The 16684-nt window shown below is 43.1% G+C and overlaps 1 protein-coding gene across 1 annotated transcript in view; it reads right to left on the minus strand.

Annotated features, from left to right (window-relative positions):
- rnf43 (ring finger protein 43) overlaps window positions 1-16684 on the minus strand; it is a 90875-nt gene that overhangs the window by 31535 nt on the left and 42656 nt on the right. Inside the window, exon 2 of the mRNA XM_080041671.1 lies at window positions 3464-3577. Coding sequence (XP_079897797.1) covers window positions 3464-3577 — 114 coding nt within the window. The remainder of the gene's footprint in view (window positions 1-3463; window positions 3578-16684) is intronic.

Below are 16684 nucleotides of genomic sequence, written 5' to 3' on the forward strand. Positions count from 1 at the left end.
GGGCCTCTACGGATTCTCTTTTTTGCATAGGAAATTTCCTTTCCTATCGAGATGACCCGGAAGTACTCGGCGGATAGGTGATTCGAATTCTCAAAATGCTTAGGAAAGGCATAGGAAAGGAGCCTCGATTCATCCTTTAACCCTCCTTTAGCATAGGTTACTCCGGACCAACCTATGCGAAAGGAAAGGAGATAGTGGTATCCCATAATCCTTTACGGCGGCAATATAAAGCAACAAGCCACCGACGGAGTTTACCGACTCTACACGAATACGAACGAGAGGTAAAACAGAAGAGAGGAGAAGAGAGGAAGATTTAACTCGGCTAAAACAAAATACCCCCCCCCCCCATAAAGATAATAAAGAACTCATAAAAGACCAACATCATAATAGTTATTTTTGTAGCACATCATTTACACCATAAGAAAATAAAATGCCAACTTCACTTTTAATGAAGACTAGGCTACTGGGGGCAGTTCATTTCAACATCAACATATGTGTAGCCTCTTTTTTTTCCACATGTGAATTGGGATTCAAGTGGCCTTAAATATTCCCCTTGGCCAAGTCCGATCTAAGTGATTCTCACTTTGTTGGCGACAACCTGATTAAATAATCAATATGAAAAGAACGCATGGATCAAACGAGCGCTTGTTGTAGTAGTGTAGTGTAGTTTCACGCTAGAGACTCACGTCAGCACTACTCGCCGTCGCGCAATGACGTCGGTTAGGAAAAGTGGAGTCGAATTAATTTGAAACAGTGCTGTCTTTTCCTATGTTCGATAGGAAGCACCTTTTCATCTCTCCTTAACCCCGATGACGTTTGGGGTTAAGGCATAGGAAAGGAGGCTTATAGGTTAGGAGATTGGACTATTCGTAGAGGCCCCTGGACTGTATGTAAAAATCTAGTTATCTAACCTGTGGAGGGCGGTAATACGCTAAACAGCGTCTAAACGACCGGAATCTTATAAGAAGAAGAAGAAATTCTTTATTGCTTGAATATACTTCAGTGTGAATGTTTCGACACACCTCGCATACACAATCAATCTTTAAGTAGACAGTATGTAGTATATAGATGTTGAGTATGTAGGAGGGAGGACGTTTCCGAACACAACCAGTGTTTTGACTTGATTTTAAAGATGGAGATGAAGTGCAGCATAGACATTCTATTAAGAGGTCAACTCTATAACCTAACCAGCTGTGAGATCCATTTTGGTTCAAACAGACAAAAGAGCATTAGTAAGCAGGCGGCACCAATCACTGCACATCAGCGGAGCAATCTCCATGTCGCCGAAAAAACCCAAAATAAAAACAAAAATTGGAAGACGGAAACCTTATCTTCCTAAGGTTTTTCAGGCTACACTTTGTTTGGTTTACAGTCTATTTCAGAGTGTGTGCGGTGCAACACGAGCCCTTCTGTGGCCTGCGGGGGTATCTATAGATCAGGCCGGGGCGGGTTACAGTCAGACTAAACAGTGTAAACAAGTCCCATCCAGAGAACCAGGGGCTGGACCAGGCACCGCACCATCCCCAAACCATCTCAGTCGTCCTCCTTCAAACGAGGGGGCCGAGAGCAATGCAAGCTCCTAACAACAGCTGCACCATGAATCCCCCCCCAATAAATCCACCACGACCAAAAAGCTTTTTGAATCTGGCTAAAAGGAAGCGAGGATGCAGGTGGCTGCTGGAGTGGAGTTTATTGCAACACATACTTTCCGGGACAACCAAAAACAACAAGAAGGACCCTCCCCCCCCCCCCACACACACACACACTTCCCCTCCCCTCTCTCCTCCCCTCGCCTCCCTCCTTCACTTCTCCTGATTTCAAAGGCGCTCTGTCTGCAGGGAGGGAGAAAGCACTCGGAGGCAGCAGCAGCCTTTTGTCCTAGGGTGCTTTTTGCATGAGGGGGGAAGAGAGCGTGTTTTGTTTATGGGACAACATAGCATTGCCATTAAGGCTTTTATCAGAGCTGTTTTGCTTCCCCCCCACCCCCCACCCACCCCCTGGTTCCGGCCCGCTAGCTCTGGTTCCCACTGCAGGGGCAACAGGAGGAGCAGTGGTATGCACAACAGACTCTCTAATACATACAAGAACCTATACTGTACATACAACTCCACTGCAATGCTAGCATAACCTTTACAACCATGTGCCAAATAATCAGCACCCAGTCCGTTAGCTCAATGCTAATTTAAAATGGAAAACTCCATTGACGCGCTAACTGAAATGAGCATTTCCATCGGGGCTAAACTATTACTATAAACCTTTGACGTATCAAAAGAGCCATGAACAGCAAAAGAGGGCAGTGCTTTAATTCGTCAACTTTTTTATGAACAGTGGTGAATTGGTAGCCTTCATTCAGTTGGTCAAACATGGTAGAAAGTTACATGTATGCCCTTAAGTCAAACCAAAGGGGCACCTGGTCCGCTCAAATGCACATTATATGACCGAAATCCAAGTGTAGAAGTGCTGTTAGCCAACATGTTAAATAAACTAGTTTGAATAAATAATTTTTTTATAAAGTCAACTTGCCCCCCCCCCCCTCTATGCACGCCACTGAGGAGGAGGAAGAAAGGGAGCGGGGGAAAGTGTGTGGGAATGTCTCTACATCGTCGCCACGGCGGGCTGCTCCTAAACATGGCTTTAAATTAGGGGAAAAGAAAACACAGGCTAAAAAAAGCCAGTCGCCTAACTTTACTCCTGCCTGCTAATTTGTCACCACTTGAAAAAAACGGAGGAGGGAAAAATAGCTTTTTAGATCACACTACTTTTAAAGTTAAAGGATATATGCCGGGCCCCAGAATGTATGGTGGAACACTTAAAACACAAGGGTGATTTAGGTCATAGGCATAATGTACGTCGGAACGATTGTGGGTGGAATCTATGGAGCTCTGGCTGCTGTGTGTTCATATTAGAGGGAAGCAGAAATGGAGAACAGCGAGTGTCTGGTTCTGGCTGGCTGGGATCGGACCAGTGACAGCTGGGGCTTGAAAAGCCTCACATCCAAAGCCAGGGCTCACTGCCACTTGCTACATAGCAGCACTGAGCTATGAGCCCCCACCCCCCCCCTTCTGTCCAAGCACAAGCTCTCTGTAAGATCCCCTGTCCTGAACAAAACATTAAGCTCCTGCCAAATCATTCCCCTCTCAAAACATCTTCCCCCCTTTAAAGTCCAAATCCAAGAGCGGAAGAGGTGCTGGACAGACGACAAGATGGCAAGACGGCTTGTCTGTGTGCTGTCATGTCTGAGCAGGGGAAGGGGTCACGCAGAGGGAAGTTTCTCAGAGGACTGTGTGTGTGCGTGCGTGCGTGTGTGCATGACTGTGTGTGTGTATGTGTGTGTGTGTGCGTTTGTGTCCGCACATGCGTGTGTGTGTGTCTGTGCGCGTGTGTGTCTGTGCATGACTGTGTGTATGTATGTGTGTGTGTGTGTATGTGTGTGTGTGTGCGTGCGTGTTGTTGTGTGCCGTACCTTATCGAGCAGTGGCAGACACCTTGGGACCCTGTGCTCCAGTTTGACAATGGTGATGAACACACTATCTTGTCGGTCATCTTCACTCGTGTTGCACAGAGACAGAGGGTGATACTGAAAAGAAAGTGAGAGAGAGACACTTATTATTATCATTATTATTATTAATAATAACTCATATGAGGAGAGCAAAACATTCAATCACTGATAACAATCTTCGGATGATTATCTTTTCGAAATGTCTTCCGTTATGGCTGCAATCTGCTTATCAGACTTATACAACTACGATCCACGAACGAATCATAATTCCATAGTCAGTTTTTTTCTAAGTTAATTTCGCTATGAAAGAAAAAAAAAATTAAGACCGTAGCTATGTGATATAGCACACATTAAAAATAGTTAAAGGCCTACTTCACCGGTTGGAATATGAAGGTGTATTGAACTCGGAGATCCTATTTAGTATAAATGTGCAAAAAAAAAATTAAATAGATCATCTTAGCCTGAGAAAAGGCAGAAAGAGTGTTTTATGGTCTCACTGTCTAACCCTACAGTTTCCTTACTGTGACATCACAGTAAGGGTTAGGATTAACAGGACAGCTGGGCCAAGGGAAGACTAAGGGAAGACTGAGGGAAGAAAAACCACATTCATTATATTATAATAGTTATTTTATAATGATAGAACGCTGGTTTCGTATGGGTGAAGTATTCCTTTAAGCAATTCCAAAGTTGAGTTCTGATGTTCGGTATTAAAATCGTTCAAAGCAGTTTTTTTGCATTTGTGTATATTTATTGCTCTTTTAAATTAAAATTGCTGTGTTGCTTACGCCTTCCTAACCTTCCACACAATATCACCACCAACAAAGAACTGTAAAATAATGATGATATTGGACAGTATCTGATATCCAGAACCAAGATATCCGCATCTCTTAAATGTCTACTGTACTAGGGATTTAGGTGTGTGGGCCTCATGAGAAGAGCCAGAATCACAAATGCTCGGGAAATACACAAGGAGCGTCCCAAGAGAGAACAAAACAAACTAATGTGTCACTAGTAGTAAAAAAACATACAATCCTTTTCTGTCAGAGAGATGCGTCAGAGAGATCTTCAAAGTACAGACTTGTAATGACAACAGCAACATTTACAAAACATCATAAAAAACACAAGAACAAGTACAGAATGTAAAAACTAACAGCTGTTATTCTGAAAGTCATTGAAATCTGTTGTGAACCCTCACGGTGCAGTGGTAAAATGTGAATTGCACATATATACCCAAGACCTGGGACATCACATGCACACAGAGAGATGGGAACTTCCACAGGCAGAATCGACTGAAATATTTGACACACTCGAACAAGTTTTGGTCGAAGCATGCTCTTCTTTTCTGCACTATAACTGAGGCATTGCATTACAATTCTTCACAAGTATTGAAGTAGTTAAAGAAGGGAATAGGGTCATTTTGTCAAACAACGTATCACAGGTGGTAGGATGGAGAGGAAAAGGGGGCCGACTAGTCACCACAAGGTCACTGGTTTGACCCCTGGCACCGGACAGGAGGGTGTTAGTTGTAAAACTAGTGGTGGCTGGTATAACATCTACGGTGCCCACCATCTCTACCATTGTGTCCTTGAGGAAGACACTTAACCCTAAAACTGCTCCAGGGGCGCCGTAATGGCTGACCCTGCGCTCTGACCCCCTCCGAAGTGTGGTAACTTGAGAGGGGAGATGCGAAGAATGAATTTCGATATACCTTGTGTAAATTTAAAAATAAAGGAACTTAAATGAACTTAACAACAAAGAATAAATCTTCCTCCAATGAGTAAAGGTGAAGGTTGGGGGAACATAGTACAGCTGTAAACCAATAAGACATATAGGAGGCAGATGTCTGTCTATTCAATGCGCTTTTAAAAAAAAAAGTCAAACATGTCATTTACAGTATGTGACCTTAACAAGCAGCTTCAAATGTGCTCAAATAAAGGCGTTTCCTTTTCTCTAAACTGGACTCGGTCCGTATCAATAGGAAGAAAAGGAAAAAAAAACTTCTGGCACCCTCCATAATCAATTACAACGGGTGGCGGTGTCGACTCCCTGCTCTGCGCCTGGAGGACTGAGAGAAGGAGAGAGAGATCTTCTTTTGGTAGGAACATTTGATCCCCCTTTTGAAAGGGAAGGAAATTTGCAGCCGCTGAAAGGCCCGCGTTTAAGAGCTCAAGGGATCGCGGCAGTGTTTTGCGAGACACAGACATGCTGTCACGAGTACGAGGTAACAGCACGGTTAGGCAGTCGAGGAGGGGAGCGCAAAAACACAATCGCACATTTTCTAATGTAACTGAATACATTCACTCAAAGTACTCTACCGAAGTACACGCTTGAGACACTTGCACTTTACTTGAATCTATTCTTTTCATGATACTTTATACTTTTACTCCACTACATGTATATGATCACTCAAGTTACTTTATGAATTAGCATGGTAGCACAGAAACATATGAAGAGTTTATAAAAAAAAAACATTGTAGGCTATATATAACCTGACACTGGCAAAAATGTAATGGCTACTGACTATTTTAATGATCGTAATTTTTTGCATACATTCCATACCAGCTACAATAGATACTTAAATACTTTTAAAATGAGATACTTTTGAACTTTTACTCAAGTGTTTTGTAATAGGTGACTTCTAACGTGTAACAGAGTATTTTTCTCGTACTCCAGTAGGGTTCCTATAGGTACTCTTACACAATTGATTTTCTCACATCAAAGAGGGCACCAACACAGTGCTACTAGATTGGGTCCTTGCTGTGCTCACCCACACCACACCCCACCACGCCCTGTATATAGGCCTGTCCCATGGGCATTGCTTCTGCCCCCGTGGGCCTCTTCATGTGGCTGCATTGGGATGAGGTCATGGGGCTCCCCCCCCCCCCCCTTCATCTCACCCCAATGGCGGAAATCCCGAAAATTAAAAAAGACCCAAGGGGTGACATCAACAGCTGGCACCCCCGGTTGGGCCAGAAGGAATATGACGTAATGCTTTCTGCACAAGGGGCTGGTGCATGTCTGTCACAAGGAGCGCCAGAGGAGAGAGAGAGAGACAGAGAGACAGAGAGACAGAGAGAGAGAGACAGAGACAGAGACAGAGAGATAGAGGGAGAGAGAGATGGGGGGCACAGACAGAGAGACAGAGAGAGAGAGCAGTGGGGTCGGGCGCAGAGATAAAAGACAATGAGAGACAGAGGGTGGAACTGAACTGAACTGGTCATCATCGGAAAAATTGTACATGATGCAGACTGCAACATAGGAAATATAGACCTGTGAAATGGTCCTACATTTTATCACTACAAATGTACAGTATACATTGAATCATTGTCTTTAACTTGCACTGTGATGCCCTGCACTGGTGACTCATTGTTGACCTGTTTCTTGTCTTGTCTATTACCGCTTACTTCTTTATCTTGTATTTGTTTGCACCGTGGTCCGTACAAAACATCATTTTGTTCATTGTAAAATCTGTTTATGGTAAATTACAATAAAGTAGTTGAAGTTCAAGATAGGAGGCTAGTACATGATACATGTGATGTCCACAATGAGTGAGAATATCTATGATTATTACCCATCAGAGATACTTGTGAGGTTCATGGAAAAATTATGCTGGACCAATTTAGCAAATTTGAAGAAGAAAAAAATAGGAATTTATATTTGAAGGCAAAATTGTCAGCAAAAAAAAGAAAAGGTTTAAATAAGTATATAAGACTATTTGGAAGACACTGGGGTAGCTGTGTTTTTATCCGACTACTCTATCTATCTATCCATCCAACCTATTCACCCTATCCATCCCTCTATCCATCTATCTATCAATCCATCCATCCATCCATCTATCTATCTTTCTTAACTCCTTTCTGTATGAAAAGTCATACATGATTGATTGATTTTGATTAAATTGTATGATTGGACAAGAGCTTACGAGACACTCTTATGAGAACAAAGAGACCAGAAACTAAAAATCAAAAGATTAACAATACTAACACAATAAAGCATCCTTCTGAACCTCTTTCCACCAGGCCTATGCAACAAATCAAATCATTGAAAGTGAAAACTACATTTTCATTGACATAAAATTCAGTGACATAATTATGGTTGATTTGAATATAAAGATGTCCTTTAACCACTTAATCAATTATTTCTATATATACACTTTCATTTGGCTTCCCTGAAGACGGCATGAACGTCACTCCAAAGGAAAACCTTCTTATTAATCCTGTTATCTAAAACAGATTAAACAAACCAATATATTTAATAATATATTGTGTCAAAAAAAAAATATATAATAATAATAATAATAATAATAATAATAATAATAATAATAATAATAATAATAATAATAATAATAATAATAATAATAATAATAATAATAATAATAATAATAATAATAATAATAATAATAATAATAATAATAATAATAATAATAATAATAATAATAATAATAATAATAATAATAATAATAATAATAATATAAATCTCACTGTGGTCACTCACTGATGAGCAACTGTATCATCAAAACCCCATGGGCAGAACATAGCTCAATAGCTGTCCACTGTACAGGCCACTATGCACCAAAGGGACAAACAGATCATTATCAACTATAATAGTTTGCTAAAAAAGTAATACATATAATGGTAGAATATAAAAGCATTCAAAAACAGATCTACTTTTATGTAGTGTTAATAACATGGTGACACAGATCGAAACCAAAAGCCAAACCCTGCTCACTAGTATAGAGTTAAAGGTGTGCAATCACTGATTCTTGGAGTAAAGCTTACATTTCTCCAGAATCACTACACCTTTTAAGGCTCAAATAGAAAAAAGGGACAATTATCAACTGAAGATTCTTCCATGTATTGTGTGTTTCAGAGCCTCTGCCTGTGTAGCCTGAATGGCAGCCCCTGTTGTAGGAAGGCAGTGTAACCTGGTCCATATGCTGCGCTGCCAGCTGCCTCTACCAGTCCACATTTACTAGGCCCAAATTAGAGGGCCAATCGAGTTGAGCTTGGCCCCTTAAGAAAAGAAAAATAAAGAAAATCAAATAAAAACGTTTCATGACACACAACTTGACGGATGCCACAACCTGCTCTGCTCTTTTTTTCCTATAGGTTTGTGGGGAAACCTACTGCTACCATACGGTCAGCATAAAGAATCACAATGTACCTTTAAATTACACAACGCTGACTTGAATCTTTAAGCATACTTTGGTCAAGATCAGATGCTTGGTGTGGTATCGTTAGCCTCGTAGCATAATTGCCTAAATCATATTTACTCTACTTTTACTCTAAAACCCTCTAAATCTACTCTATTCTACATCTACTCTATTCTACTTTTCGTTAGCCTAATAGCATAATTGCCTAAGTCATATTTTAAGGGTTATAGAGTAGGGTAAAGTAGATGTAGAGTAGATGTAGATGTAGAATAGAGTAGATGTAGAGTAAATGTAGAGAAGAGTAAATATGATTTAGGCAATTATGCTATGATGAGGCTAACGATATTAAACATGTTGATGCATTGGGGGGCTGTGCAATCATATCTCATTGAGCAGATAATAACCCCGAAGCCAAAACAGACTCAGAAGGAGCACTTTGTTTCAGTTTGTGCTCTGGCTCTCTCTCCCTCTCTCTCTCCCTCTCTCTCTCCGGGGGCCCAACCACCTCCATGGTCACACAGTGTCTATGTATATTGCCTATCGTTTGACGAGAGACTAAGCATTATCTTCTATTTTCGCTTTATGCCCACACCACTTAAACTGCGATGGCTGTGAACACTCTCCATGTACCACCATTTGGTGCCATGTACCACTTAGAAACATGCTGCTTCTGCTGCTGTCGGGGGACTATAAATGGCATCCAGGCTAACAGACTAGAAAAACGTCTTCTTTGGGTTATACTACGGCCCTGAGAAAAGAAGACAGGGGCCTGGGAAAGCGAATCACTTAGTCTCCCATTTCACAGGCACTAAGAAAACCGCAGGGCCACGGAGAACAGTTCCCCACAGACTGTTAACAATGCTCACTCCCTCCTCCTCCTCCTCATCTGTCTAGATCTGTTGCAAACAAAAAAAACTTGACGGGGACATGTCCCTTCGGAAGCCTTTGTAGCCCACGATTAAAGGCATTCCTTTTCCGCAGCACAATCAAAGACTTCCCCTAAAGAATATTCAGAGGGCAAGAATCTTAACAGCCTCAAAAACAAATACATGGACGGAAGAAAACGGGGGGGCGGGGGGGGGGGATAAATAGTAGCTGCGGTGAGAAGTCAATAATGTTTTTTTTTCCCCGCTTACTCTAGCCCCTGCGGATCTTCTTTTTTCATCTGCCAATAATCAGCAAGAGAGCTTTTTCTAGTTCATGTGCTGCCAGCAGGGAGCCAGGCTATTTCAGTGTGTGTTAAAGAGAGCAACAACCAACAACAAGAAAACCTTGTTGCACCCCTAGCATCAAGCTCCACCACTCAGTCAGCATCAGCTCAGGCTATATGGCTTCTAATGAACTATATTGGACCACATGCCATATGCAAAATCACCCAAATAAGGCCGGATTTTGTTGAGTAGGGAGATGAAAGGCACATATCAGTATGTGATTATTCCATCATACAACATAAATCAAGAGGAAGTCAAAAGACTTTTCATTCAATGGAGCACAGGCCCGAGGCGTGCCAGGTTAGTGCTTATCAAGGGAAGAATTCAATCACACCTGCCACCAGCAAGCTTGCAGGCACACACACACACACACACACACACACACACACACACACACACACACACACACACACACACACACACACACACACACACACACACACACACACACACACACACACACACACACACACACACACACACACACACACACACACACACACACACACACACACACACACACACACACACACACACAGGCTAGTAAAAGTGAGAAAATAACAGGACTTAGCAGCAAGTAGAGAAATTGAGAGCAGGCTGACTGTCATGTGTAAAGCCATTTCCTCACATACACACGCGCGCACACACACACACACACACACACACACACACACACACACACACACACACACGGAGGTCGACAGTAGCGATTTAGTCACAACAACACGACATAAATCAGTGAACTTGAATCAATCTGTTCCCGTTCCTTTATCTGTCTCTGAAGGCGTAAATCAAACTCCGTCTCATTCAGACTTGGCAGAGGATTGCATAACGAGGGCATAACGTTTTTTCTTAAGCACAGGAAAAGAAAAGGGGTTGCCAAAAAATAAGAGCAATAAATCCACGTGTTATAGTTGAAGAAAAAAAAAAGAGATCAGAATCTGGTTGTGAGGGGTTACTGGGCAATACTTAATGTGCTGCTTAGATTTGAGTCCCTTTAGCATTATATGTGTTAGTTAGTAAGATTATTTAGTGGGAGCCTGAGGGGATGCGGGCTGAGACAGTGACCCGCTGCTTCCTGTCCCTACCACCTTGGAAACACATCAGCCAGAGCAGCCCGCCACCTGACCTGAGATCAGTGAGTGAGCGTGTTTGTGTGTAGGAGCGTCGGTTAATGAATGAGAGCACAGCTATGTATTGTTGCTGGAGGCACATTATAGCGTGTGCTTTCATGTGAACATATATACGTGTGCATGAGCCGGTGTCTATTGAAGAGACACTCAAGTGCTGGGTGCAGCAGTGTGTGTTGTACCCTGCGCTCCAATCCCCATACTTTTTTCTTCTATTTACTATGGTAGAAAATAAGATTTAGGATGTCCCAATTCTTGAGGTCAGATTTAATAGTAGTAGCTTAAAAATAGCTGAATGCCTACTACATCAGGGCTGACCAACAATCCAGTGTGCACCGGAAGTGGCGTCACATCGACGGTGCCTCTGTATTAAAACAACCGGGGAAGCAACGGATATATTAGCAAGAGGCAAGTTCAAGGCGCAATGCTATGATGAAATAAATAAGTAAAAGTACGTCCTCCTAATTGTGTGCCTATGCGGCATGCTAACTAGAGTCTTTTTATGATCATTTGTAGTATGTAGAAAAACGTAAGAGTATGCAATTTGGAATACAGGGTAACACAACGGTTACTGGAAGCCAAGGCTCTCTGGGCCCTTTTTTTCTTCAAATGTCATAAACGTCCTTGGACCAATAATCAAGAAAGAGCTGGCTCCTTTACACACACACACACACACACACACACACACACACACAAACACACACACACACACACACACACACACACACACACAATGTGGTCCAGCTTCTCAGTGCCATAGATGACACTGATACACACTCCGTCATACCACGCTCCTCAATCAAACGGCGCTGGTATCTCATGACGCTATATAAGCTACATAAGTAAATGCTGATGTGAGAGTGACGCCTGGGTTGCTCGGTTGCCAGGAGGGTCCTTCTCTCCATCAGAGCATCTGGAAAAGTGTCTCTCTTTCTCTCTCTCTATCTCTCTCTCTCTGTCTGTCTCTCTCCCTCTTTCACTCTCTCTCCCTTTCTCTCCCTCTCTCTCTCCCTAGCAAAATGCAAAGGAACAGGAGGCATTACTGCTTTGGTCTTGTCAAAACAAAAGGCGTTTCATCTTTCCCCCTTGGCTTTTATTGACAGTGTCAGCCCCGTATCCAGTGACGCTTACCGCAGGAGAATGACTCGGTGGTGAAACGTGATCCCGTAATGAGGCCTCCAAATAATTACAGTCAGCCCCAAATTTGCCAGGGCGCTTTCTTTAAGTAGGAGTTCCCCCCCCCCCAAACACACACACACACACACACACACACACACACACACACACACACACACACACACACACACACACACACACACACACACACACACACACACACACACACACACACACACACACACACACACACACACACACACACACACACACACACACACACCAGCCACCCAAACTCCACCAGGCCAGTCAGTCAGACTGTCTGTCTGTTCTATAAAAGGGATTAGACCAGAGAGCAGAAGAAAGGAGAGGAAAGATGAGTTGGTCTTAGAGAAAAGGAGTGAGCTTGAAGGCTTGTCCTCAAACAACGTCGCTCAGAACTTTTCCCTGGGAATAAATGTCTTTTAAAAGTTCTCCCATCTCGTGCTACTACGTCAAATCCATCTCTAGCTCATGTTGTCTTTGCCTCCCTCTCTAGCTGCTTCCCTTTGTTTCAAGAAGATGCTTTTCGGGCGCTCCGGTGGCGTAGTGGATAGAGCGCGTACCATATTGGCTCCGGCCTTCGTTGCAGTGGTCGCGGGTTCGAATCCGACATGTGGACCTTTACTGCAGATGCTTTTCATCACAACATGCAGCACACACACACACACACACACACACACACACACGTTTCTCTCTCTCTTTCTCTCTCTGTCTATGTGTGAGGTGACACAGCACTTAGAGCCATGCACTCAACAGTCAAAGAAGTGTGTTGGTTGGTAGCCTTGGGATCACCATGGAAACAGCAAAAAAAGGATGTAGGCCCTGTGTACCCCCGCAACACTTCCTGCACAGGCTTCTGTGGTCTTAAGCAAACTCACACGCTCTCTTACACACACACACACACCACCACCACCACCACCACCACCAACAACAACATTTAGGCCCACTCCGTCAGCCTGGGGGCCGGCACCGGGCTAGGCTATACATTTCAAAAGCCCCTGAGTTCAACATAAACACAGCACTTCCCTGTCATAACAAGCCAGTGGCTTGGGTTAGCCAGCAGTTTGTTAGCATTGCAGCCATCCGTCTTCCACATAAGACGAGGGAGGCTAACATGCACACGTCCTCCAGACATCCTATACCAGCCCCGTCACCCGGCCCTGCAGGAGCGGCTCTATAAAGTCCCTCAGGTCCCACAATGCATCAGTGCCAGAGACAAACCCCACTCTTTTTTCAATGTGGGAACGCAGGGGTCAGCAATACGTGGAAAGAGATTAGTCTGGGGGAGGGGAGGGGGGGCATGGGAGGACGAAGAGGGTTAACTGAAGGGAACTCCTAATGACAGAGGGAGGAGAGTACAGATGGAAAAGGAATTGTGAGGTAAACCAAACAGGACCAGCCTTTTGTCCCGAGCTAATATGTGCCCTACTTACGGTCCATAATGAGCTTAGTACTGACTTTTTGAAGTCACCAGGCTCACTTAATGCTGGTATGTTTAGGGCTTATGACTGCAACGTGTCAAATGCCTTCTATTGAGAGATTGACTCTAGGAAAAGCATTGCATCAGATGAATTGATTCAAGCGCAGTTAAAGGTGCGCTTGTTGTCAAAATCACTTTGTCAAAATCAGTGAATATCTCCCCTCACATTCTGCTACCTGTCTTTGCTGTGTGTGTATGTGTGTGTGTGTGTGTGCCAGTATGCCAGTTTACAGTACCTAGGCTGTGTATTAACACTAGATTTTCTTTCAGCACACACACACACACACACACACACACACACACACACACACACACATTACGGACAGGGTGCAGATCGTGAGGTTCACTGATCTTGACAAAAAAAAGCCTTCTCCAGAATCGCTGACTCCACCTTTAAACAAAAAACCAAAGTCCTGCTCTAGCAGCCGCAGGAGAGGAGGGATGCAGTGTGACCGTCTTTAACAAGAGACAGGTGCCTTCTTTACACACAATCACATAAAATAAGAAAACAGTAGGCTGCTGGGGGTGTTTTTATCATCCCTCTTTCATTTGGAAATGCAATCTCTGGTACACCCCCAGCCCCCCTCTCTCCTGCAGCAGAAGTTGTTCTCAAAGACGGGTCAAACTTTATTATGTCATGTGAGAGGGAGGAGACATTTCCCTCTCTTCCGTCCTCCTCTGGCTGCTCCAGCTTTCCAACTGTTCTTCCAGTCAGACTCATAAAGTTCTCAAGCTTACAGGCAGCCTGTACCCTGCTGCTAATGAATGCCACTGTACAGTGACGTATAGCAGCCAATGAGGAAAGCCATTAGTATGTCTAAAATATCCATTTATCTCTGTCTGTATCGAGATAGGGTTTATATCTGATCATTATTTTTGTACTTTTGCTCTAACTTTTGTAAATAATATTTTCAAATGCATGAATGGAACATGACACATTGTTTGAACTGCAATGGGGCTGTAATTTGAACATCTGTTAATCTGTAAAATAATATATATATATATATATATTTGCAAAAAAAGAAAGCCATGTGTGAGGATGACTGATATGTTTAACTTACACAACTTGCCTTTCAAACTCAGCTAATGATTCATCCGGCTAACACTCCCTTTTTTAATCCTCAGATCTTAATATATTCACGTTCTTTCGGTGGATGATGATGAAGCATTATTGCCTCATTAAACGATCTAAATATACAAAGGGATATATGTCCTGGCATGTTGCACTGTGCCATCAATCATGCTTGTTCCTTCCATGGCGTCTTCCAGCAGTTGCAGCCCACAGGTGTGGTTCACCTGCCTGGCTGCTGAATGCACCATTCAAACGCAGCGGAGGAACTATCAACGGTTGCAGAAAGAAAAAAAAAATATGTAAAGCTCAGTTATCGGGGTTTAGAACTAACGCCATAAATCTTTTTCCCTGAAATACCCCTCGGAGGCGTGTGTGTGTGTGTGTGTGTGTGTGTGTGTGTGTGTGTGTGTGTGTGTGTGTGTGTGTGTGTGTGTGTGTGTGTGTGTGTGTGAACCCATCCTCACATCTGCTACCAAAACAGACAACAGACCAAAATGACTGAAGCCACTGACTTCCTCCTCTTCCCTCGCCCGTAGATCCTTTTAACATATGCACTCTTATACACGGGAAAAGAAAAGAAAAGGAAAAAAAAAGCTTTCCATACTAACAAGTGGTCGTGTAGTTGTATGTTTGACTTTATGTATGTATTATGTATTTATTTGCTGGCTTTTAGATCATTTTATCTGGTTTTCACTATATCTGTTGGTATTCACTAAATCTGTTGGTCAGTTTTAAGTGTCCACATTTGGATTAGCACTGGAGCTCCTTCATTGTTTTACCTATGTAACTGTCAATTTTATGTTTGTGTATATGTGATGTCTTAAACTGTGTAACGGAAGCTCACTTTTATACTGCAAAACTAGTTTACCTACGGGTACAAATAAAGTCATCTGAACCTGACCTTCAATCTTATTTTCCTGGAAAGAAAAAAAATAAAAGGATTTTCAGATCAAATTCTCCATAAAAGAAGTGCTCTTTCAGATGACTGTATTATTTTTATTTTTTTTACTGTGCAGCTGTCATTAGCTACTATTCTGTCATGGAAGCTCTCTAATTTATTCCATGGTTGGATCTTGTGGCAAAAAAAAAAAAAAAAAAAAAAAACTGTGACATACTTCTGCACAGATGTCACCATGCTGTGCCACCACTCCACCGCCCCACAGGGAATCCCATAATAATCACCTGTGGCCTAGGCTATGTCGGAGCAATGCAGTCATATAAAAAGGCAAAAAAGAGCAAGTAAACACAACAGACTAAATGAAGGGCTTCTCCATGTTATTTTTACTCTTGCGCGCAAATGTTTATGTGACCATATTGCCCGGGCACACATTCAGTGATGCATCCTTAGCAACAACCCTTCTATACCAGTAAATAGTCAGGGAAAACATCGGGCGCGGGAGCTTTCCCTCTGATGTGGCCACCGACTGCTTGCAACACACCTTGTAATTGGCAGCGTAATTGTTTTCCTTTTCTGCGCTGCTATATTTCCCGCTGGCGTTCAAGCAAACTGATTTACCGTCAGAGGAAAAAAATGCACTGAGAGCTTTTCAAGAACTAAAACCAGCGCAGATGTTTTTCGGTTTCAACACTTGGTAAGAGCCGGGATTGCTATGTGTGCACCTGTGTGTGTGTGTGTGTGTGTGTGTGTGTGTGTGTGTGTGTGTGTGTGTGTGTGTGTGTGTGTGTGTGCAAAAGTGTGTATGTTCTCTATTGGAAGGGTGAGGGGGAGGGGGGGGGGGGGGGGGGGTAACCGTCGCAGTAAACGTAGGGCACGCGGCCAGGAGCTATGGAAGCTCCTCGTTGGAATGCCATGGAAAAATGAGACAGTGGAATGCAGACTCCACTGAGCAGTGTAAACAGGCCGGGCCCAGAGAATGCTGCCACGCCGCTTTGAAGTCGCCTCATCTCCCGGCTATGACACACATGCACAGACACACACACACACACACACACACACACACACAATCAAGTGATGGACTTGA

Source organism: Ammodytes marinus (genome assembly GCF_949987685.1).
Source record: "Ammodytes marinus genome assembly, chromosome: 14".
NCBI lineage: Eukaryota > Metazoa > Chordata > Actinopteri > Uranoscopiformes > Ammodytidae > Ammodytes > Ammodytes marinus.